At 32.8% G+C, this 25,633-nt stretch overlaps 1 protein-coding gene across 1 annotated transcript in view; it reads right to left on the bottom strand.

Annotated features, from left to right (window-relative positions):
* Positions 1-445: 445 nt before the first annotated feature.
* Positions 446-25,633, bottom strand: part of LOC134265485 (CD109 antigen-like) — a 32,425-nt gene continuing 7,237 nt past the window's right edge. Inside the window, exons 12-38 of the mRNA XM_062747697.1 lie at positions 24,693-24,932; positions 24,169-24,525; positions 23,951-24,055; positions 22,775-22,837; positions 22,344-22,535; positions 22,048-22,197; positions 16,497-16,551; positions 14,489-14,615; positions 13,480-13,597; positions 12,060-12,173; positions 11,758-11,868; positions 11,321-11,449; positions 9,900-10,038; positions 7,749-7,925; positions 7,334-7,415; positions 6,927-7,083; positions 4,840-4,914; positions 4,567-4,632; positions 4,232-4,406; positions 3,924-4,132; positions 2,943-3,104; positions 1,925-1,987; positions 1,431-1,540; positions 1,206-1,359; positions 989-1,091; positions 804-895; positions 446-638 (exon numbers count right to left, since the gene is read on the bottom strand). Of these exons, the coding sequence (XP_062603681.1) occupies positions 633-638; positions 804-895; positions 989-1,091; positions 1,206-1,359; positions 1,431-1,540; positions 1,925-1,987; positions 2,943-3,104; positions 3,924-4,132; positions 4,232-4,406; positions 4,567-4,632; positions 4,840-4,914; positions 6,927-7,083; positions 7,334-7,415; positions 7,749-7,925; positions 9,900-10,038; positions 11,321-11,449; positions 11,758-11,868; positions 12,060-12,173; positions 13,480-13,597; positions 14,489-14,615; positions 16,497-16,551; positions 22,048-22,197; positions 22,344-22,535; positions 22,775-22,837; positions 23,951-24,055; positions 24,169-24,525; positions 24,693-24,932 (3,531 nt within the window). The 3' untranslated portion in view covers positions 446-632. The remainder of the gene's footprint in view (positions 639-803; positions 896-988; positions 1,092-1,205; positions 1,360-1,430; positions 1,541-1,924; positions 1,988-2,942; positions 3,105-3,923; positions 4,133-4,231; positions 4,407-4,566; positions 4,633-4,839; positions 4,915-6,926; positions 7,084-7,333; positions 7,416-7,748; positions 7,926-9,899; positions 10,039-11,320; positions 11,450-11,757; positions 11,869-12,059; positions 12,174-13,479; positions 13,598-14,488; positions 14,616-16,496; positions 16,552-22,047; positions 22,198-22,343; positions 22,536-22,774; positions 22,838-23,950; positions 24,056-24,168; positions 24,526-24,692; positions 24,933-25,633) is intronic.

Genomic DNA, 25,633 nt, shown 5'->3' on the forward strand with positions numbered 1-25,633 from the left:
AATATATCTGTAATAGAAACCTTACATTCTTTTATTTTTTTGTATGATGTATCGTATAGCGGGTTTTCTTGAAGGGTGTAAAATGTGGCGTTTTGATTGCTCAAAGGTATGCCAATAATTTTGGCGTCATTCATTTTAGCGGACTCATTAATTCAGCTCTTTGCAGATGAACAATAAAAAGAGTACTGATGATTAAAATTTTAGCGGGGTACCATCAAAACGCCAAAATTACCACCCCGCTAAAATAACCAACTACACGGTATTGGTTTTATACCAGACCTGGGAATCTGAAGACTATACATACAAAACCTATTGTTTAACATAATCTTATGTTAACAAAAGTATATGTGTAATTTTGAAAATCTTGTAATTGAAGAAAGGTCAATTTAACATGAAGCTAGATAATGCCTTTTATAAAAAGAGAAAAATAAACTGAAATTAGTATGTAAAGTATCATTTATTTAAATAAAAACAATCATACTTTAGTGGGCATCAAATTTACATAAAACGTAAATATATTGGTAACCTTACACGCATTTGCTTTAGCATAGTAGAACAGATTTATATTTTTAAACATAACACTTTTACGGTAGATAACAATGATTAAATCAAGGTCTCATCTGCCAGTATAGTTAAGACTGAAAAGAGAAAGAAAACAATTAATACAAAGTAAAATTAATAGAAATACATCTACGTTTGAATTCAAAATATGTTTCAAATTATTAAAACTTTTGACTAAAATAGAGCGTGTTCCTGTTACTTTCACTTGAGGCTGTTTGGCGGAGTAATTTATTTCTATTTACCGAGTCTGCGCAGAAGCACTCTCTACCACAAACATCACAAACTCCCGAGTCCGCCAAAACACTTGACGTATAAAATATAGTTGCTTGATTTTCTGATAGAAAAACGGATTAACTTCAGTAAATTAGTAAGATATATAATATTCCATTCAAACTAAAATACCAGGGTTTTATTCATCAGTACTTACTGGGTTCGTAATAATCATAGAGTCTAATAACAGAGGGCTGCTTCTCTGCTACTTTATCTGTGTTGGCCATGTATACAGAGGCACACTGGGCTTGTTTGTCAAACTAAAGACATGAAAACGGGCTGCTATTAAATTAATTTTGTTCATTTAATCTTTGAAAAAGAACAAAATTTCAATACACTGTAAAATTAGAATTGAGAGTATACAAAACAAATACCTCATCAAAATACAAAGATAACTTTCTATATCCCATCTCATTACGTTTATACATGGGAGCTTTAGATGTATCGAGTGTATCCAAATCAGGGGTCATACCCGAGGGTATTCCGATATCCATCATAGCCATCCCAGAATTGCCTTCTTTGAGCCATCTTAAAGAAAAAATTGATATTGAAAATTAAATTGAAATCATTATTGTAATGATCATTATATTTTTAATTACCTTCCACATATTTTCACTGTGAATCCTTTTGTTGTTTCATCTATCAGCGTTACATTTACGTCAAAAGAGGATACTTCAATGTCCTCATTTACGTGGAAGTAAGTTGAGATCTGCCAGAAAAGCAAAGAATTGTATTTTATAAAAAAAAAATCATCAAAATGGATGGCCCCGTGGGGATCCGGGTTAGAATAGGTCCTCAGTACCCCCTTGCTTGTCCTAAAAGGCGACTAAATGGGGCGGTCCTTCGGATGAGACCGGGTATAAACCGAGGCCCCGTGTCACAGCAGGTGTGGCATGATTAAGATCCCTCCCTGCTCAAAGGCCGTACGTGCCGAGCATAGGCCTAAATTTGCAGCCCTTCACCGGCAATGTGACGTCTCCATATCAGTGAAATATTCTGGAGAGGGACGTTAAACAGCAGACAATCAATCAATCAAAATGGATGTATAGGAAGAAATATGAATACCGTATTACCAGTAAAAATATTTTTGTACCTCAGCTATTGCAATGCCTGATCCTTCGGCCATGACACCAATGCTTTTCACTTCCTGGGGAATCTATTCAAACGTTAAATACATATATTATGCTCAGATATAAATGGAACAAGATGTGTTTGTGAAACACTGATGACCCCGTGTGGCAACATAGCGAAGATTAAACTTTTCTTAAATGCAAATTCAATATATTGATACCCAAATTACGGTATTTTCACTGGAAATATAATTGTGAAATATGGAAGAAGTCCATGGTAATTTTTTTTCAAAAGCACGGAAATCTCCAAGGTCAAAGGTTAAGGTAATTGGTATCCAATGAAAGGTCTTGCCACAAAGAACAAATAAGTGAAGTAGGGAAGCTTTAGCTCTAACCCTAATAACCAAGTTTAAAAATTTTAAAAAGTAGATCAAACTCCAAGGTCAAAGGGGCAAAATTCTTGAAATCAAATGAAAGGTCTTGTCACAACGATTAAATATGAAAGTATGAAAGCACTAGCCCTAACCCTTAAAATGTGATGGTCAAGGATTGTTTTTTAAAAGTACGTCAAGGTCAATGTCAAAAGGTCAAATTTCTTGGTATCTAATGAATGGTATTCTTACAAGGATTACACAAGTGAAGTATGAATGTACTAGCCCTTATCGTTCAAACGATATGGCCAAGGTTAAGGTTTTTTAATAAGTATGGAAACCTCTAAGGTCAAGATCAAAGTTATTGGTATCCAATGTGGGTAAAACTCCAAGGTCAGGGTCAAAAGGTCCAATTTGGTGGTACCCAAATAAAGGTCTTGTCACAAGGAATACACACATATATATGAAATATGAAAGTCATACCTTCTCTAAATCAAAAGTTATAGGCAAGGTTTAAGTTTCGGTGGACTAACAGCTGGACAGACAGACAGAGAGACAAAAGACAAAAGGACAGGCACAACAAAAACTAAATATCTCCCAAACTTCGTTTACTGGAACATAAAAAGGCATATACTTTTCAAATATAATATCCTATGATAGCTATACGCACATCTGTGGTCTGAAGAATGAGTGCGTTTTCCCGCGTAACTTTAAATTCGTGCTGGAATGGTGCCCCTGATGTTTTGCTGACAAGTCTTACACGCATGTTTAAGTTTGGACTGTAAACCATTGAGGCGAATTCTGCCATGGCTTGGAGGGCTACAATAGTGTCCTATAAACAAAATAATTAGCATATGCAAAAAGTACAATAATTCAGTGTTTTGGGCCAAAAAAATCTTGTTTCCTGCTTTCAGCCTGAAAAAAAATGGATAGGTAGGTAGGGAAATATTTTAATTTTAATCTTTATTTTTTGGATATAAAATAACAAGATAAAACCAGAGGTGCTGTGAGCAATGAGCTCACTAAATGATACCCCCCCGCCTCCCATATGGTTATAATGACATGTTTTGCTGTGACCGGGAAACCTAAAATATGCGTAGGATCAAAATTTAAAATAGGAGGTACACAATGACAATATGTAATAAAAATTCTGTGAAAGTTTCATTAAAGTTCACTCAGTGGTATAAGAGGAGTTGCGGATAAGAGATGGGTACCTCAAAGCGTAACAGACGGACGGACGAACATACCGATTACAGTATACCCTCCCACTTTTCAAGCGGGGGGTATAATTCAACATGTCATAGTCAATATTGCCTTTTGAAATTAAATTTCATGTCTTTTGACGCACAGCTCAGGAGGTATTCTATGAAAGTTCATAATTAAAACAGAATTTCATGAAATATCACTTGAATATACATATTTTTGAGTTTTGGAAAACGAAATTCCGAAAATTCCCCATTTTCTTTCCCGAAAATTATATAAAAAAAAAACCTTTAGGGTAGGGTGCAAAGAAATAGTTTGGGTAACAGGAAACAAGACTATTTGTTGGTCTTATAAAAGAAAAACAAACTAGATACAAAATAGCAACTTTTTATGCTAAATCCTGTTTGATAATTGTGAACGATATATACATCGAAATCTTAAACATTACCTGTGTTGATTCAAAACCTCCTTCAGGGTTACGCTGGGAGGTGATCCACTTTAGAACAGGTAATCCTCCCTCTAAGTCTTTATTGATAGCTAGACTCAGAAGAGCATATGCTGTAGTTTCTATGTCCACAGCCTTAGCCTGGTCTTTAGGAGGAGCCCATCCCTTCCATTGAATACCTGTCTGTGGTTTGGACCAATATTTAAGTCCATCTGGATTTATAAAAAGTCATTTAAAAATCTTGTGTAAAGCTTGTCAGAAGAAAGGATAAAACTGCATTCTTCGCAGCATAAGAGGTCACAATTTTATACCTTTCACATTCGCTTTCTCATTGAGTTTGTTAATCACTTCGTTGACCCTTGAGCTGTTACTTTTAATTAAAGCGTATCCAACGAGAGCTAATTCGTACACATCTTCCAGTAGATCTATTTCACCTTCCAGGTAAGTCCTAGCTCTTTTTATTGCTCTTCTTGCCCGATACCACTCCTTTTAATTTACAAATTGAATAAGTCTTATCTACTGGATAACATAATTTGTCTGCGAATATTTTATAAAATTATACTTGTATCTCGTAAAAATATCTCTGTCAAAATCAATTAAAAGCATGCATAGAATCAAAAATTAGGAATTTCACATTCTACTGGACCTGTTCTTCAAAATAAAATATTCGTATTATTCTTTCCTGTAATAGTATCGTTTCTTGCTCTTTGCTCTATTCAAAAAAAAAAAAAATTTTAGTCAAATATGAATTTAACAGACTCATTAATAAACCAAGTCAGTATTCTCAAAGATGATGTCAATAACTTTAATGACTGTTTATAAGAGTGGATCATTTCAACAGCTAAATCATTTAAAACATTTATTTTTATATAACTAACCTTTCTTTCAATGTCAAAATAATCATTTAAAAAAGACATACCTGCATGACCTCAGCTTCTTTGAGAGCGATTAGAGAAAACGCCGTGAGAGTCCTCTCGCCTGCTGCTGATCCACCCTTAAAATAAATATGCGTCTGTGAGGTATATAGTTTTTTTTGTAAAGAAACGTAGACAACAGATTAAATGATTTTTCAACTTCCATAGACAGCTGAAGTTAATTTTTAGACGATGCCAATCTTCGTTCGTTATACTACTTTCAAGAAAATTCAAATAAGAACATTAATATGTGTAAAAATATTTATTTTGCTAATGTTTGAAGTTTCATTCCAGTCGATTTAATAGAAATACTTCAATTTTAAAATTAACATATTTGATAACCCCGGATCACACTTAACAACATTATAGTAATGTAATCAGGAGGTCCATAGACCACATCGCTCACCTAAGTAACTTTGGCCATTCTGTTATTTCCCCCTTTGTAATACCTATCTTGACCTTGCCAAATCCAAAATGGTCATGGTTCGAACAAGATTTTATTTTCCTAAATACTTCAATGTAAAACTTGGATTTTCTATTGTGGCCCTGTCCTACCCTCGGGGATCATGATTTAAATAATTTAGAATCCAAACTACGCCAAAATGTTTCCACATAAGTTTCAGCTTTTCTGGTTCAGTGGTTCTTGAGAAGAATTTTTTAAAGTTTCCCGAATATATATCTATGTGAAACTTGGATTCCCTATTGTGGCCCCATCAAAACAATTTATAATCTACACTACCAAAGATGCTTTCACATAATTTTCAACTTTTCTGACCCAGTGGTCCTTAAGAAAAAGATTGAAAGTTTACGATTAATGGTTGTTCCCTATATATTTCTATGTAAAACTTGGATTCCCTACAGAGGTTCTTGAGAAGAATATTTTTAATGACTTAACAATATTTTTGTATTTTCTTGATTATCTCCCTTTGGAAGGGATTTGGCCCTTTCTTCTAACAATTTCAATTCCCCTTCAGCCAAGGATGCTTTGTATTAGTTTAGTGGTTCTTGAGAAGAAGTTAAAATATGAAAAGTTTACAGACGGACAGACTGACGGACAACGGGTGATCAGAAAAGCTCAGTTTAGCTTTCAGCTCAGTTGAACTCAAATATAGCGTTATGAGGTTTTTAAGATAGTCCCCCTATACATTTCAAATAGCTTGGTCCAATATCTGGCCCTACGACCATAAATTAAGAACAGACTTGAGTCAGAATTTCAAATCAACACAATTTCTGCAATATTGTCGTAATGGAACAAAATTGCTATTAGATGCTTAAATTAGAATATCATTCAAGTCTGCAAAATTTTAAATGGCATAATAGTATTTTAAATAAAACTTCAGATATTTAAAATCAAAATTTTGACTTGAGTCTGTTGATGGTCTAAAGACTTGCTTATTAATTTGTTTTACTAAAAATTGTTTTAGTAGTATATTTGTATTTGTTAGTGTTATCCTATTTTACTTCTTAAGTTTGCTTTCAGAAGATCAGCAACCATGAAGCGCCTTCCCTTTCCAAGAACGTACTAACAGACCGTTTTGGTTAGACTTTTACAGATAATTCGTTTTAACAGAGATCGTCCATGTCTGATACAGAATTTATACTATTCAAATACCGCCTGGGCCATTTACACACACATGCATGACTCGTTTTTGAGACATTTCATGCTTCTGGCAACATTTTTTGATTTTATTCTAGGGGTTTTCAGAATACGCCAGAAAACTGTATCGTAAACTGTTGCTCCGTGACGTTCTACAAATCTTTGGAAAGTTAAGTTCATATAAATACAGTGCATGTACATAGTATCAATTCATCTTTGTCGACCTTTTTTTTAAACCTGAATTGAACTTGAGAATGTTCGGCCTACTTGATCAATACACAGGGCTCACGGTGGGCGTGACCGGCCAGCGGAGGATGCTTACTCCTCCTAGGCACATAAGCCCTCCTCTTCATATATGTTATTTCGTTTATTAGACTTGTTTTTATCGATCACTGTTTATTATCTTTACCTTTTATGTTTTTATAAAACAATCAAGACGTTGCCCCTGATATTCTTACATACAATGTATGATACAATCAGTAATGGTAGTACTACCTGTATTATATTGTTTATGACTCTGCCTGGTTCTCTGAATGTCCCATTTTCGTTTTGTTGAGAAGTAAGCCATTGCATGGCATCCATTACGACAGTCTTGTCAATGGTGATCAAATCAGAGGCCTGAGAGAACGACTTCACAACAAAAGCAGTCAACCTGTAATTTGGTTTACTCGTCAAAATTTGGTTAATAATTGAAGTAAAAGAAATAAATATATCTCTAAGATCTATATCAAAATGAAAAAGATAATTTTTCTCATATCCAACAAATTTAGTTATTATTGATTACCGTAAAAAGTTTTGGTTAGGGTTAGGGTTTTTACTTTCTGAAAGGTCATTCTTAAAATATTTGTTTGCATATAAGACTTAACCAAACTTTAAGAAAGTTAAACAAATCTGTTTCTTACCAAGTACTGCCTGAAGCGTCACTCTTGCCAAAAGCGCTGTATGATCCGTCTTGATGGACATATGTCAATTGCCGCTGGTAACCTGAAAGTTACAAAACAAATAGCTTATAAATATGCCAAAAGTTTAATTTTGAACATATAGAAAGCACAAAGAAATCAACTTTTGTAAGGATACCCACTTCCGCCCCATCCCGGGGTTGAATTCTTAACCTTCGGCATCTTTCTCCTAGAGTACAGGAACAACGCGCTAGACCGTTAGGCGCTAGGCTATCTAGCAAGTCAAAAAACAAATTTGCTTTCAATGCCGATGGAATTCTCGCGGCACCGCCTCGCACTACACGGTCAGTAAGAATGGAAGACAGATACTATTTTATAATACTATTAGAGAATAGTAAGAAAAAGTAAACAAATAAACCTTTGATCATATATTCTTTAGCTTTCCTCTCTAGATCTGGCGTGAGATTATTTGTTATTGTGAGGTATTTCCATACAAAAATATTAGGTGCAAAATTCAATATGTTCTGTTCACCACATCCATATGGCATCTTTAACAATGATGCAAGTCCACTGATTGATGGACCCATTACATCACCTGCAAGATAAAAAAAGATAATATGAGACATATATTAGTACAAATTTCCTTTAGCAATCTCCCTAAGAAGTAACAGTTTCATTCAATTTTTTGCGTACTTCTCAAAGGTAAAAAATAAATTCCCTATTAGTTTGAACGAATGGCAACGAACACTGAAAAAAAAACAAGTGAAAGTCACTAAGAAGACTAGTAAATTTACTGTCCATACAAACACTACCTCAAAAGTAGTCTTACTAGGTATTGGGTAAAATTTACCAGAGAACACTAGTAAATCTATAGTTTATAAGTAACTTTCACTAGGTAGCTAAGTATCTTTACGACCACTACTCCACTTTTCACTATTTCAGCTAGTAAACAGAGTTATTACTAATCACGAAGAACGCTTTACTAGGTACACTAGTTAAATCAACTAGGTATTTCTATCAGTGAACAGTCAAGTAACTTATATTACTATGAAATATACTGAAAGGAAAAAGAAATACACACAGGATAAACATATTGGAGGCAAATTAAATCTATTATCTCATCATTATTTTCAGTATTCCTATCTTCCTTTGAAAATCATCTTTAAAGAAGATATAGTTATTGAAACTCATATGACGATACCCTCCAAAAAGTGAAAATCGAAAACTCTCATCTTCAATGTCTCTCCCTCCGTGATCGGGAGGTCGTGAGTTCGTATCTCGGCCGCGACTGACCTAGTCGTTAAAATGGGTAGCAACTGTTCCTTCGCCATGCGCTCGGCACTTTGAAGTGAAAGTTGTGGGTCCTTCGAATAAGACCTTAAAAGCGAGGCCTCGTGTCAGCGGCAGGCGTTGGCACGATAAAGACCCCTCACTGCTCAATGGCCCCGAGTGCCGAGTAAAGGTCAAAATTTGAAGCCCTTCACCGGCATACGGTGACGTCTCCATATGAGTGAAAAATTCTCGAGAGGGACGTTAAACAATGTACAATCAATCAATGTCTCTCCCGCGCACCTATCACAGTCTAGATTCTCTTTTGCATCAGAATTCATCAGAATGTTTATCTTTCAAACCCTGGCTATATTGGGCATGGGCAACCACGCCGATCAAACGACGCGTGCATGTGCCAGTGAGAGGAACACAAAGGTAAAGTTGACTGGGTCAAAAACCCAAATTGCGCAATTGATTTCTTTCAAATTTGGGGTGCATATAATGATTTTGATAGTCTACTGTATTAACAGCGATTTCTGTTGTAGTAAGGTGGCGATCAAACAGGTTTCAACGGAAAACACGTTTTATGGGGGAAAATTTAGAATCTGCTCAGTAGCCCGCTGTTGCCTTTGTCCTTACTTTGGCAATTCGAAAATCAGACCCCATGGAACTTCAGTAAACTGCATCAACATTGCAGGAAATTCTTATCGTTCTGTAAATATTAAAAAAAAATGTGCATACCTAAGGTGAATCAAATTAAACAACAAGATTTATTGACAAACTCATCATGAATTTGCACGTGTTATGGCCTTTTTAGCGTTTTACGCTTGAGTAATTCTGATCACACTGATTTTGATGCATATTACCGAACTATGGAGTTTATTTTCCACCTTTTCATCTGACCAATTTCCAATTTTCGGTCATGCGGTCAAAAAAAAATTCGAATATTTTGCTTCCCTGTGTTTGTTTTTCCTTTCAGTATGTGAAAATAAGGAACAGTGATGAAAAAATCCACTGAAATAATACAAATCGAGAACATAGTAAACGAGGACGGGAAAATATTTTTGAAAGATTGCACTTATTTTAGTGGTTTTTGGCTCCATTCCAGGGAGGTAAAGGCCGTGAAATTCATTATTTTGTTCTCCTTTTCGTATAGAGGCTCTATGCCAAAGTTGGTTGAAACTTGTTCAGTGGTTGCTGAGAAGAGGCTGAAAATGTTCAAATACACGAGTACGACGATAGACGAAACAAATAGCAATAGGTAACCTGAGTGACTCAGGTGACCTAAAAACAAACGAACCAATAACTGATGCTCTGATACGCCTTGATCCGGCCACAGTATTTGGTGGAAATGATATTCCTACATCTTTGGAAAATGTGTCAGCATCACCATTATTTATCAGCACAGGGTTGTTAAATTCCTTCTCAACTCCCTCGGGCTGAAGCATTTAATAAATGATTAGTTAATGAAATAAATAATGTTTTTATGCAGTGTGTGCATATATTGTTTTCGTAATTGTTTTTAACTGAATCAGAAAATATCCTTTTCTTTTCTATTATACGAGGACTGTTCGGAAATTATTGAGATAATTACATTTACTCCATAAAGGACGGAGATAATTTCATGAAAATTCATCAACAACTTATAAAGAACATCAAAAACACTTAAGCAAATTTTCTAATTCCTACGATAATTATATAAGTTTCTGTGAAGTAATAAATATGCATATGTCTATCGACCCGAAGCAGCCTCGCTACGTCATTTAACGTTACGTTAGCCGTAGATTCTTCAGCAAGTAAAACGATCGGGAAGTGTTTAATACTTTTTCTTTTTTTTATTACATATAACATAACAAAAATCAAAGTCTCTTTTCTTAAACTATTCTTTAAAAATATATGCTGTTGCTACCCCAGTCAAAAATGTTCATTTATGGGAAAGGACGGCTTAGAATCATGCGGTGCCAATTTATGCAACGCGGGTTAAATACCGTAACGATATTAATACTGTAAATACTAAATAATAACACGTGGTCGTCCAGATCTTTTGATTTTAATCTTGTTTAATTAATTGCTAAAAAAATGTATACCAAGGAAATAACAATCCCTAACACATCATTTTTTCCCTCGTTGTTATTGTTTTAGCAGGTCGTTCAGTCTTGAAAAGAGTTCTGCATTGCGCTACACAAAATTTTAGGTATGCTGGCTGCTCCGCCCTTGACGTCAAAATCCATTTTTTTGTTGTTAGCAGATTTCTCTACCGCGCTTAATTTTTTTATGATCTCCGTATCTCTGATCAAAATTCTATCAAAGTTACACAACATGAATTTGAACCAAAGCTGAACAATTATACACTTAAACTGAATTATTTTCGCTCTCATTATTGATCCATCAAGAGTTAGAATTTTGGGGTTACATATTTTCAATGTCTGATTCCGCGACTGCTCCGGGTACCCCTACTATTGACACATTTATTACCATTGTAGAGAAAATATTTAATATTTGTAAAATATTTCTTGCTCTTATTAATTTTAGTGTATGTCAAACGTACATGTCAATTTTCACTGAAAGATGTTCATTAAAAAGCAAAATGTACACCATGTCTCAATAATTTTCGAACATCCCTCGTAGGATAAGGATATCTATTGGAATTTTTCTGTAGAAGATATATTCAGCTGAAGATATTTGATAAATCTCAAAACATTTATTCTCGATATCGCTGACCTCCACTTTGAGTGTCCGGATGATGGAATCACTAGCGTCAGTTGACGTGGCGGTGATATTTATCTTAATATCACCAATCTCAGAAGGAACAATAGGAAAATAGACAGGATAGATCTCCCCAGGTGCTATCTATAATAAAACCAATACTGCAAAACAATCAAGCACTTGCCAAAAAACATGAATGAACGAATGGCCATACTACAGCAGTTTTTGAGTAATGCAAAAGGTTTCAAAGCGAGTACTTAAACTTAAAGAAACTAAAAGAACACGCTTAAGCAATGAAGAAATGTAATTTGTGTCCTAGGCTTTTGTAGACAATTGTAAGTGGTTGTGTTATATATAAAGCTATTATACTTGTTATAACTAATTTAAAGAGATATGTAAGTAAAAACAAAAGTATTTTATAGATATATTAATTGAAAATACAATGTTCATACATTGAATGTTCGTCCTATTCTGAATGAAAATCTCCCAGTTTTTACTTGGTTGTCTTTTAAGTAAGTAACGACATTTTTGAAGGCCTTGTTTTTATCAATAATAATGAGAACCTGAAAAAAGAAATATGAAATAATACATTTAAAAATCGCACGAATTACGTGCACTACTCCCATTTCTGAGAAAAAAATTCCGAAAATTTTCTTTTCACAAATACAAATATTCATTGTCAAAAACTCACTAACATAATTGGCAAAGGCCCATTGAACACCATTAAAAATGTTAACATAATTATTTTTCATACCTTGATATCTTTCTTCAGGTAGTTAAACACGTTAGCTTGGAGAACCACTAGTTCCCCTCGTATGACGGAGTAAGGCAAAGTCAGACTCACAAAGAATGGCTGAAACACTCTGAGCTGTAATCGAATTGATACTAAAACATAAAACAGGAGGCCCATAGGCCACATCGCTCACCTGAGCACTGTGGCTGGGAAAAAATAGAAATTGGTTTATTATTGAAAAGTTTAAATCTAAAAGTAGTCCCATGAGCAATGGCTTTGCTATTCTTAAGAAGATTTCTAAAGATTTTTCCTATATATGTCTATGTAAAACTTTGATTGGCCATTGTGGCCCCGCCCTACCCCCAGGGGTCATGATTTGAATAAAATTGAATCTACATTACCTGAGGATGCTTCCATATAAATATGATCAATTATAGCTTTGTTTTTCTTGAGGAGATCTTTTAAGAATTTTCCTATATATTTCTTTGTAAAACTTTGGTCGGCCATTCTGGCCCGCCCTACCCGCGGGGGTCATTATTTAAAGAAACTTGAATCTACACTACCTGAGGATGCTTCCATATAAATATGATCAATTATGGCTTTGCTATTCTTGAGAAGAAGATCTTTTAAGAATTTTCCTATATATTTCTATGTAAAACTTTGGTCGGCCATTGTTGCCCCACCCTACCCCCGGGGGTCATGATTTGAACAAACTTGAATCTACACTACCTGAGGATGCTTCCATATAAATATGATCAATTATGGCTTTGTTATTCTTGAGAAGAAGATTTTTAAAGAATTTTCCTATATATTTCTATGTAAAACTTTGGTCGGCCACTGTGGCCCCGCCCTACCCCCGGGGGTCATGATTTGAAGAAACTTCAATCTACACTACCTGAGGATGTTTCCCCATAAGTTTTATCTTTCCTGGCAAAATGGTTCTTGAGAAGAAGATTTTTAAAACATACCACCAAATTTTCATTAATTCCCAATTATCTCCCCTTGAATGAGGACCTGGCCCTTCATTTGAACAAACTTGAATCCCCTTTACCCAAGAATAGTTTGTGGCAAGTTTGGTTGCAATTTGCCCAGCGGTTCTTGAGAAGAAGTCGAAAATGTGAAAAGTTTACAGACAGACAGACGGACGCCGGACAAAATGTGATCAGAAAAGCTAAAAATACAGGGTTGTCATCTGACAAATAAAACTTGAATGAACAGAAAAAGAAAACAAAACCTATATATTTCAAGGTTTGGTTTGATCCACTTTACATGGTTATCGTTTCAAATTGATCAATTATCAATTATCGTGCAATTGTTTTTATGCATTCAACGTTAAATAAATTTGCAATGGGGTTTTAAAATAATGGCAGAAATAGTTGATTTCAAGAACATGATTATTATAAACTGTTTACAGGCTAGAGATACCACAAATATTTCTCACGTAAGCGGGGGACGGGTCCAGTCCCAGCCCAGAGTTAGGGTTGACAGCAAAAGCTGTAGCGACCCAGGTTGTGATAGTATCAGGTACAGGAACACTAAATGACGTCATACCGTCCGCTCTGTAAAGGTTGTATTTTTTTAAATGCTCAAGAAATAATGCACATATAAAAGAAAAGACTCAATTTCAATTTAAGATAATGATTTCTAGAATATTTTTTGGACATAACGGTAAAAAAATCCGGAATTATGTACTTGTGAAACGTCTGAAGGTAAAAGCGCTATCGCTTTTAGCTGAAATTGTTTTTATTTACTTAGTGAAATATATGGAGATAAAGAAAAGATTCTACTTTAAACAATACAAATCAGGAGCAGAACAAACACGGATCCTTAAATCATCAGAGGTGGGATCAGGTGCGACGGAAGAACGAGCATACATGTATATGTAAGTTTTTATCTATTTATATTTTTTTTTTACTAGAAATGGATATTGAAAACAAACTAACAACTAATGCTTATGATATATACTTGATGACTTTGACTTTTCTACCGTCACTTTCCTTCATGTTGCTATGTACTATTTCCCTCTGCAAATGAAGTATTTGCTTCCCAGTTGATTTAATACGCAAGAGCAAATCATTTGTCTAAATTAAGACGGGTGTGTGAGGAATAAGTTTATGATACGAACAATCTAGTTTAAAGTCAACATTTTGGAAATTTTGTGTTTGATATAATTACCTTGTCATGGATATGTCGTTTGATGGATCTTGACTAGACTGACGCCTTTCATATAAATTTTTAGATCATTTCCTTCACTTTCTATAAATTTACCCCGTTTAGTCAATCATAACATTTGTAACCAGTCGACAAGGGAAGGTTAATCCTTCATGGCACCTGATCCCCCTCTGTTTTCAGAAGCTTCGTGTTAGTACTGCTCATAATCAAATGATCACTGTTTGTTTTCTTTACATTTCAATTTAACATCACAGTTACACATTATATTTAATACATACCCTACTGTTTTATTCAACCAAAACCAGGTTTCTGGAAACAACGTTCGAACACGCTTTTCTGGTTCTAAAGCTACTGGTATAAAATCATCAGGGACTGTGGATCTGTCTCCCGACATATCTCCAAACTCTAATATGACGTTCATTAACAGATTACACAACTTGACTTTAAAGTACTAGTATTCCCGCTTTATTTCAACATCGACAAGTAAAATATATATGTAAAAGATATACAATTTAGGCAAATTACCGATATAACGCCACAGAATAGTAATGCAACTTCCTTTTTAACAAGATGTGTTTGTAAAACAATGATGTAGCTGTTTATGGCGAAGGTTCAAGTTTTTTCAAATGCAAGTCAAACACTCCAAGTTCGAGTTCAAAAGAGTAAAAATTGTTGGTAACCAATGAAAGAATTTGTTTCGAAAAAAGTTACGTATACATATATGAAAGGTATATGACCAACCGTTGGAAAGTAAAAGCAAAGGTTAAAGTTTTTCGAAAGTGAGTTAAACTACGTCTAGGTTAAGAAGAAATAGGCAAAAAAATAATAACCAAGTGAAAGTCTTGTCACAAGAAATACAGATATGAAATATGAAAATGAGCTCAAGTCTTCAAATATAAAGACCAAGCTTAAAAATTTTCAATATAGATCCATTTTAAGGTGAAAGTAAAAAAATTAGAATTGTAGGTATCCCAAGGAAGGCCATCCTAAAAGAAATATACGAGTAAAAAATGAAAGCCTTAGTACCACGTGTGAAGAGTTCTTGCCATGGTATAAGGTTTTTAAAAGTAAGTAAAACTTTATAAATGGAGGATAGTTATTAATTTTATCAGCAATTATTAAAAGTTTAAATTAAATTACCAGTCTTTCGGGATGACATATGTTATAAATAAGAATAATTAATCTTGAAGCTTTAAACTTATTGAAGATGGCATGTTCGAAAACTCAGTCGAAGGGTCAAATATGTACTTAAAAGATGTAATTTCGAAGAATTAAGTTAAAGATAAATTAAATTTGATCAAATATTATTCATAGACCATTCTAATCGTGATAAAAGAATGTTTTTTAACCCTTGAAAAAAATCAAGTGTGAAAAAAATTGCCACAAGTTACGAAACAATGGAATGTTTTTAGAATCAAGAGATGAAAAATACCGATGATACTTTTTCGATCCCTGGTGTGAAACCGCTAACAGTAAAAAATGTCAATATTCTTAATCTTTAATAAGCAGATACAAGAAGTTAACGTATTTCTAAAGATTGTTTGCCTGTAAAAATCACTTTTTCATTGTTTCAGATGCACAGAATAAAAGTTATACTATTTATATTTTTGTAAGCTTATTTTATAAGATTTCTTCATACATCTACTTACAAAATCACATTATATTAAAAAACTGAATTATACAGAATTATATATAACATAAACAAAGTCGTATATAAATATTAATATTATTAATATTTATGAAATGGAATATTATTCCACATTATTATAATATTAATCATATTGATATTATTCTTTAATTAAGGAATGAAGCTTATTTCAACTTTTGTTATACGATATAATTTAACTTTGGGCAGTTTACGTTTTATAAACCGCGAAGCGGTTTATAAAAAAGCGTAAACTGTCCCAAGTTATGTTATATCGTATAACATAAGTTGAAATAACCTGCATTCCTTATAATTTAATTTCAACATAGAAAATAAGACAATTTTTCCATTTTTTCTTTCGGAAAAGGCTTCAAATATCGCATATTTTAAAAGTTAACGGTAAGCGGAGTAATACGTTTTTGACGTAACTCATTGTGACGTAGGCAAGGTATGTTATACAAAATGGATAAAACCGTTTAACCAATCACATGACGTGTTACAACTAAAATTAAATTATTATTTGTTTTTATATAATCTTTACTGTAAATATAAATAATTATCCCTTAAACTAATAATCAGTAATAACATATTACAAAAATAGATTATACATAAAAATGACGGAAATGTGATGTGCTACTTACTAGGATGTTCGTATTTATAAATAAGAGCATCCGTAAGAACAGCTAATCCGTTATCCTACAAATATAACCGATAAAAAATCACTATATCTTCCTGTCTCAAAATTATTTATTTGTGAAGAGACACCCCCATCCGCAAAAGTCCATGGCCCTCTTCGTTCACTTAAGTCACCTGCTGGTGATTTGTACGAGATTTAAATAACTTAATTACTTATAACATATCAGTAAAACTTACAATGAAGCGCACTGAAGTAGTAAAATTTTCCCTTTGAACGAAACGTTCTGAGTCATGTTTTGAACGTTAATAATAAGATAATGACACGCCCATTTCTTTGGAAACGAAAAAGAAATATTCGTCGAAATGTTTAAGGACACATCGCTCTTCGGGACAAGAAACACGAGTTACATCAAAATGGAAATTTTTGAAGTTATAAGAGAGAGAGTTAGAGAGTTAACTCTTCTGTAAAACACGTATTTCAACGAATTTGTCAAAAATTATTAATTTATTGTGTTTATTGGAGTTACCATCACGCCTGTATCGGTCGAACACGTGCTATATCGGTGTTTATGTAGATTGTCAATTTGATTGGTTATCATATTTATGGAATACCGGTTCTACAGGTATTCGAATGAACCATTTGACCGATTTTTTTTTCTAAAGAAATGGGCGTGTCATTGAATGAAAAACATCGTTCTAAAGATAGCTCAAAACGTTCCAGTAAAACGGAAAATTTTACCACTTCAATGCGCTTCATTGTATCATGGATATGTGTTTACTGAGTGACTTTTAAAAAAAATCTGGTACATTAAATATATGAAAATAAAGAACAGTATTCAAGCTCAAAAGTCTATTCAAATAAAACATATGGGACGACTTCGATTCATACCCGAGTATTAACTCTTGGTTGACGTCACATGACCGGATGTTTACACAAACATGTGGTTTTCAAGCGAACTCATATGAGTTTGAAGGGTAGCGAAAATAAAATAAATTTCCTCTATGGGTTTTAAAAGGCGGTCGAATAGGTCCATTTTGACATCATCTGTTGAGTTAATTCTTTCTATAGCTTTTGCTGCAGTTGAAATGATTTTCTTTTTCAGCTCTGAACTTTTTTGGTTTCGAATTTGAATTTATGTCTCTGCTGTTATCGGACAGAAAGCCTTAAATATCTAATCAAATAAACATATATTCATATAAATTATAAAGCGTTCATGTAGAAAGTGCGTTTCGAAGTTTGCTTTTAAGGATAAGCGATACTAAATATAATATCTAGTAAAAAATAATTCCTACGTTTTTTCTTTCGACGCCGCCATATCGAAACTCTAGTAATCCAACTGTATGGCTGGGTTAGCTTGGGTAGAGTTCATAAGGTCATATGACGTATTTTGAGTAGTAACTATTGTCGTTCGATTGAAACTCAAGTAACTCGAGTACGTACTCGGGTACGAATCGAAGTCGCCCATGGAGTTAACAAACAGTATTTTAGGTTATAAAACCTAAAGGACAGATGACAACATAAAGTATAAAAGGGTTGTCCAAGAAAAACGTTACATTTTTCAATATTATGTAAATGGTGATAAACATCGGTGATCAGTGCACGACAATTTCTTAAAATTCAAAAGTTGTATTCACAGCGATGTTTTTTTTCTAATATCAGACTTGATAGAAATATAATGTGATAAAAATTATATTCCTAGAAAATTTAAGTTCTAGAGTACACGTGTGTAAATATTCAATGCTCTGACATAATAAATAAAAAATGACGATATATGCACTAACACTATCAATTCGTATATAACCAAAAACGGCGATGTCGAGGGATAATACGGCGCAACAAATTCACTCAGTGTTGTGTTGAGCTGGTTCTGACTTCTGTTCATAGAGGAAAAGAGCTGGAAACGAGGGCACTACTTACATATATGTATCAATCACAGCCAAATATATAGCAAAAGAGGTTTAAAGACTTGTTAACCGATGGAGGAAGCGTTTTGTTAACCAACAAAAATGACGAAAAACTGAAAAGGCTAGAACTGGACGTAATATAGACCCCCTTTTAGTATTCGAGCAGTTGAAATTTTCACAAAGGTAGGTAAATTGTCTATTAAAAGATTGTATATCTTAATTTCATCTTAAGTGTCGTAAATGGATAACTAGGTAAACAGAATAAAATAAAAGGCAGTATAAAATTTGATTCCTGAACAAATTCAAAAACTTCAGTTGAGCCGGCAGCAACTTTGAATGATTCGTTATTCGAAATGTTCTTCATACATGTAGATATATTTTACTGAAACCACTGTGAATTGCTTGAAAAATAATTTTGAATCACTCCATTCTAAATAATGTATGTCATATTAGTGAAGAAATACATTATTCTAAAGTTTGATTTTTGGGACAGCATTCGTGCAGAGAATATGTCATGAAATAGGGACAAACAATGGAGATAACAACCACCAAAACACTTGTATGAAGAGGATTGCCTAGACCTAGAATGGACAATAAAGATGACAAACCATTAAAACACTATATAGGGAAGATCCAACACACTAGTATATGGAAGATTGTCAGAACCTAGGGTAAGACAATAGAGATTTATCAAAACCTATGTTCTGACAATCTTCCCTTTCTGTAAAAAAGACGAATTAGCGATTTAAAAAAAGAGGTCAAACCAACTTTAATTTCTATAAATGGGCTTACTGCTAAGTAATTATCATGACTTAAAAAGAGTTTTTGGCAAAATGTTCCCTAAAAGTAATCAACCACAAGAGGCATGTCTTTTCGGACAGTCCCATTACTTTTTGTATGTTTGTTAAAACTCTTTTACCAACTTTGTTTTTATATATTTTATATATTTGTTTCTGACAACTGGGGTCAGCATTTTTCCTATCAACATTCAATATTTATGGAACATTAGAAAAATAACATTAAAATACTGACAGTAAATTGCCAAGGCCTGGGGGATATAGATAAAGGTAGTGATGAATGGGTTTTGGTACAATTTGAGATTCATTGTTGTTTTGACAAACTAGCTTTACTTTTTGTTTTGGTAAATATGAGAACAGGAATATATTTAAATTACAAAACTTGACATTACTTATTTTAAAACAATTTATCTTTGCTAGTAAATATAAAAAGTGTTCCAAAATTAAATATTGATATTCTAATAAAGAGGATTATAGATAGAAATTTTATAGGAAAGATTTTTTTATTACAAAATTGTAGATATATGGAATATGAAAGGCACTGGCAAAAAATCTATGATGTACATTGAAAAAGTTACCTATTTTTATGATGAAATGTAATTATGTTTTAATTTTAAGGACTAACATTATTTAATTGTAAAATTATAAATGAATTTTTCTACTACTGTTGACATCCTTCTGGTTTAATATATAAAACAACTTTCACGGTTGACAAATTAAAAATTTATAAAAAGAACATCACACACTTTCTACTGTTGTAAAAGAACTGTATAAATTTAAGCGAAATGCATCTCTCATGTATATGTGTTCATATGTTTTGCTGATATATAGCTTGCTTTGTATACATGTGAAAGCCAATAAAAAAGATATCACAAACCGCCAATATACTTGTAAATTGAAAATAAATTAAAGATATCACAAACCAACTTGGTAATTTTCTAAAATGAAACGACAAAATATATCACAAACCGCCAATATTTTGTTCTTTTAAAATTTGGATATATATTGAAATAGCTTCAATATATACGGCACTATTTTGTTTTGAATTTTTACACACATTTTCATTTTATAATCAAGGAGACAAAGATTCACAAACCGAAAATATTTCACAACCTAGAGAGATATCACAAACACAATATACATCATTGTCAAAACATACAAAAGATTTTAAACCGCCAATATACAATTTTTGTTAGAAACGTTTAAAGATATCACAAACCGCCAATATACTAAGACTGTCACAACCTAGAAACGACAAAAGATATCACAAACCGCCAATATACTAAGATTGTCACAACCTAGGAGCGACAAAAGATATCACAAACCGCCAATATACTAAGATTGTCACAACCTAGGAGCGACAAAAGGGATGTCGAACATCCACTTCAATACAACATAAAAGATTAACAGAACCTAGGGCCAGGCAATAGAGATGACAAACCATCACCTTCATCAAAATTGGCAGAACCTCGAAACTATTCAATTCTTTTGATACCTACAATACCGTTAAAATATCTAGATATGACAGTTCAATATTATGAAAAAGCACTAACGTACAAAGAAAATTGTTAGGAAATGAGGGCGGATCTGGAAAAAACAAATACCAATATAAAGATGTACAAATGCATACATGTAGGTTTAAATAAATTTAAGCGATGGGAAAATAGCATATGTAATTAAATGTTTTATTCACATTGAATAAATGACGCTCAAAAAACAAAGGGAGCACGCCCTTTATCGGCAGTTTTTGTTGGTAACTATTCAATTCTTTTAGTACCTACAATACCGTTAAATATCTAAATATTACAATTCTTTATACGAGGGGTGATCAAAAAGTTCGCGATCCATCTCTATATTTGAAAAACCAAAATTTAGATCAGAATGACAATTAATACGCATAGAGTCTTACGTATATTCTATAAAAAGCATATGTGACGTAACAATGTGAAAATGACATCAAAATGTCGATCACTTGTGAACAAAATGGTTTACTTGGTCGTAGTCGAGAAACGGACGGCTGTAAAGTTAAACGCATATTTTGAAAATTACTTTGCAGTAGCATTTGATAATATGTGATTGGTTTATTAGTACAAAAGACTTGCAAAAAATTTAGTCATTAATTTGATTGATTTTTTTTTTGATCACTCCTCGAATTATAATAAATATTTCTTTATTCATACTTAACTATAAGTTATAAAATTAAGATGCTTAATTATGAAAAATAGTTGAAAATGTCCAAAAAATGTATAATTATTACATACAAATATGAATTACATTTTTTATTTTGTATAAAAATATATACAATTTCGGATATGTGTGATAACTCAGAATCGTTGTTACGATGTTTCCTGAATGTTTGTATAAATATAGTTTAACTAATTATCTTTCAATGTAATTTTTTTTTTCAAAGACCTTTTTTATAATTTGTGTGCAAGAGATATAGTGGAATTTTTTAGAGCGGGAGCATGTGATCTGGACCGCTTAGTTAATTGATTCTCATCGCGGCGCCGCGTTACATAATGACGTAAACATAGGTAGAGGACTGTTTTTAAAAAGTTTCAACACTGAAAACCTATATCTTTTCTCTTATAGAAGTTAGTCGATTATTTTGCGAACTTTTTGATCACCCCTTCGTATTGGCATCTCTTTTTTCATTTTTTTATACTTTAATTTCATACTTTAATTCTTAAACTAAGATGCTTAATTTGAAATATTTATTATTATTTTTTTTTTATCTTTTGATATGGGCGAGAAATCAAAATCGATGTTACCTTTTTTTCTTGAAAGTTTGTATAAATAGTAAAATTTATTATCTTCAAAATGAATTTTCAAATGACCTTTCTCAATAGTTTACCATACTTTCTTTGACGTCGTTGTCATCACGTAAAATCAAAACACTCTTATCTACCGCCAACAAATGAACCGTGGAATCCGGATCAGCTTTGAATGACACCACTACTTCATTTCCTGGGCGTGTCTCCTGTACGTCAAAGTCTATTTCTATCTGTAAAATGAGTTTCATATAGTTAGATATATTTTGGGTTTGAAAATGAAAATTAACTTTGATTTCCGATTATTTTGATGCAAAAAACCCAAACAATTAAATGTTGATGCAAATTTTTTTCAAAATGAGAATGATAGTCCACTGACTTTGTTATCATAGCTTCCGTCAATATCAAAGCTAGTTGTATCTGCTACAATTTCTCCGTCCTTTCTGACATAATGGCCGATAAGGCGGGCCTTAGGTACCATTTCTTTTATTATCGTCAAGTTAAATCTCTTCACTTTTAAAGATTGCATATCAAGGTCCCCTGATTCAACAATCCGGCCTTTTGAAATAATCTGTATAATATGAAAATTATTGCTTTTATTTTACTGTGATTACCCATGTGTGTCATTACCGAGAAAAAAGTTTAAGGAGATCTAGATGTTACCGCATAACAAACTAATTTTTTGTATAAATCAAAATAATAAAATTTAAATTAAGTAAATCACTTGTTATAAAAAAAAAATAAATTATCTTGATATAGGTAAAATGCAAAAAATACATATAACTACAAATTATTAAAGTAAATTCTTACTTGGTAGTATATTTTGGAAGTACTTTCAGTGGTCCTGATTTCAAATGTTGAGATAGATCCTACCTGGCAATAAACAGATGCAATACTGAGAGAGAGAGAGAGATACGAAACTGTATGTATTGTATCTTGCATTATGAAATATATTGAGATAACATATAGTATTTAAGCTAAAAATTTAATAAAACAATACAAAATATTCCAGATGACAAGCTATTTCAATTTTTCAGAGAGGCATCAAGTGTTATAGACCTGTATTATTTTCTTTTATGTATTCTCTCCGGCAAAAATGCGCTCTTTGTCATTATCGGGAAATAACAGCAAAATCCGTCGACAATTAAGTGTGTATAAATAATAACCTAACAATCAGTATGAAATATGTCAGTCAGCATTTGACTTAATGATAATTGTATTTGTTGGTATGGCCATTGCATCGACCATAGAACTTACAAAATGATGACTTTAACTGAGACTGCTGATATTCTAGTTTTGTTTGTCACAATAGTCCCGAGGTTTCTCCCTCGGAACTTAAAATGTTTAAGTTAGGAGTAAAGAAAGAAGTTAGGTTGAACATTTACTGGAACCCGCTTTGTATCTTTGTTTGTATGGATTTTAGTGAAGTTTTGGAATGTCGATTTGGAAGAACGTGAATCCAAATTTCCAACATTTTCCTTCAATTTTTAAGAATTCACACCGGTTTACACCATTTCATAAATATATTGTTGCACAATTTCTTCTTCACTACTTCAAATATTTGAGTGAGGAGTAAAGAATGCCGCTTGGTAGAACATTTACTGGAACCCGCTTTGTATATTTGATTGTATTTTTGTGATTTTTGTGAGGCTTTGGAATCCAATATAGATATCGTAATTCAAATTTATTATGGTTGTTTAAAATATTAAAAATGTTCCAAATGACATATGATTTTTCCCCTTTAGAAAGGAAGCTTTGGTATTAGTTGGATTAACTGAGACCTATAAAAATCTATCTTTGTCTTGAAACATTGTGCATAAACAAAAAAATGATTAAGTATATGTTCCTCGAAAAATGTTTTCCCGTCTGTAAAAATGATAAGAAATATATTTTATTGATAAATTATATATACACGGTATTTCAACCTTAATTGAATTTTAAATTCATAGACTGATTCTATTGATGAAGAAAAAGAAAAAATAAAACCTTTGGTTTCCTGCCTGTGTGAAGAAGTTTGATTTGCATGAAGGAGTTGCTGGGTGATTTACTGGGCCGTAAGTAAAGAAAGGAAGACAAACCATTGTACTCAGCCTGAAATGAGTAATGAATGAGTAAGCTTTAAAAGAACATATAACAAGGATTAAGCTATTTAAATGGAAGTTTTGCTTAAAAAGAAAACAGCAGAAGTCTCTATGACGACTTACTTTTATAAAAATATATTTAGTTCCTTCAGGTATTGTTATTTCATGTTTGAAAAATCCATTGGCATCAATGTCAAGAAAGACTGGTTTAATAGTTCTTTCTTCAGTATTGCTCATTTGAGAATTTTGTATCAAGTCTTCCAAAAGGATGCCAAATTCAGTTTCTATTTCCTGCTGTTCTGCTGTGTCTTCTGAAATCATATTAATTATCGTTGTATTTACACTTGATAGGTCTGATTGTGACGTCATGGTAGAGTTCGACCTGACGGAGGGGAGGGTGATGGTTTGGGTTACAGTCAACTTCACCCTCGAGGTAGTTGGAAGGGAAACAGCTTTTTCATCTTGACGAGTCAATTTGCCCTGTATTAGATACAAAACTTTATAAGAGATACATGAGGAGCTAATTCTACTGTAAATAATTTAGTAAATAAGGTAAAAATTATCTGTTTTTTTTAAATAGGAAAATTACTTTTAATGGTATTTTTTATACATTACAATAGCCCTTTAAACACATTCTCGTCTCTCACCAAAACTGTGAAGTTAAGTCCAGATTTAAATGTTGATGGAAGAGACTCGAGAAACTGTAATTTGTTTTCAGTTTCATAGAATGTGACAGTACCAGATGCACTTTGACTTAAACCTGTTATGGATTCAGTTACATTCACTTCAAATACTAGGCTAGCGTAAAGTAAACTTTGGAAGCCAGAATTCTCCACCATGCTCTTAAGTTTCGTGTTTTCAACATCAAAGTTATACTGACCATCTATCTTCAAAATAAAATAAAAATTTTAACATGCATTTAAAGTTTAAATATAGTTGTGTAAAGAATTACATGTTTTTAAACAAAATTTTCTTAAATTGGATTGGATAGATTTGGAAATCTATCTTTATCCCATAAATGAATACGTTAAAAACAACATTTCCCACTTACCATAGTTTGATATAATTCATAATTCCGAAAAATGTAAATATCATCACAATTTTTAAGATAAGACAGAAATAAACAGTAGTTTTGGCAATATCAGAAAATTCAAATGACAATAGAAATTTACTACATGAAAAGATGAAGATAACAAACCCAATCAGGATCGATCTCATAAAACTACAAACAATACAAATAAGTAAATAGGGCATTAAGGCGGATACCCGAAAATTCCGAAGGTGGGACCTGATGCCTAATAGGAATAAGCTTCCCCTGTTGACCGGTCACATCCACCGTGAGTCTTATTTTTAATCAGGTAGACAGAGCATGTTAAAGTCAAATTAAGTATAAAATAAAACTAGAGGTATTGTAAGCACTGAGCTCACTAAATGATCCTCCCCGCCTCCCATATCACGATATATAATAATAAAGTTCATGTTTTACTCTGTTTGACCCGATATAAGTGTATGATCAAAAATAAAACAGGAGGTGCATATTGTCATTATATATAAAGAATCACATACAGTCAGACTGTTACATAATGAT

This window comes from Saccostrea cucullata, unplaced genomic scaffold, assembly GCF_032062105.1.
Source record: "Saccostrea cucullata isolate Sc308-1 unplaced genomic scaffold, CSIRO_AGI_Scuc_v1 ctg401, whole genome shotgun sequence".
Classification (NCBI taxonomy): Eukaryota; Metazoa; Mollusca; class Bivalvia; order Ostreida; family Ostreidae; genus Saccostrea; species Saccostrea cuccullata.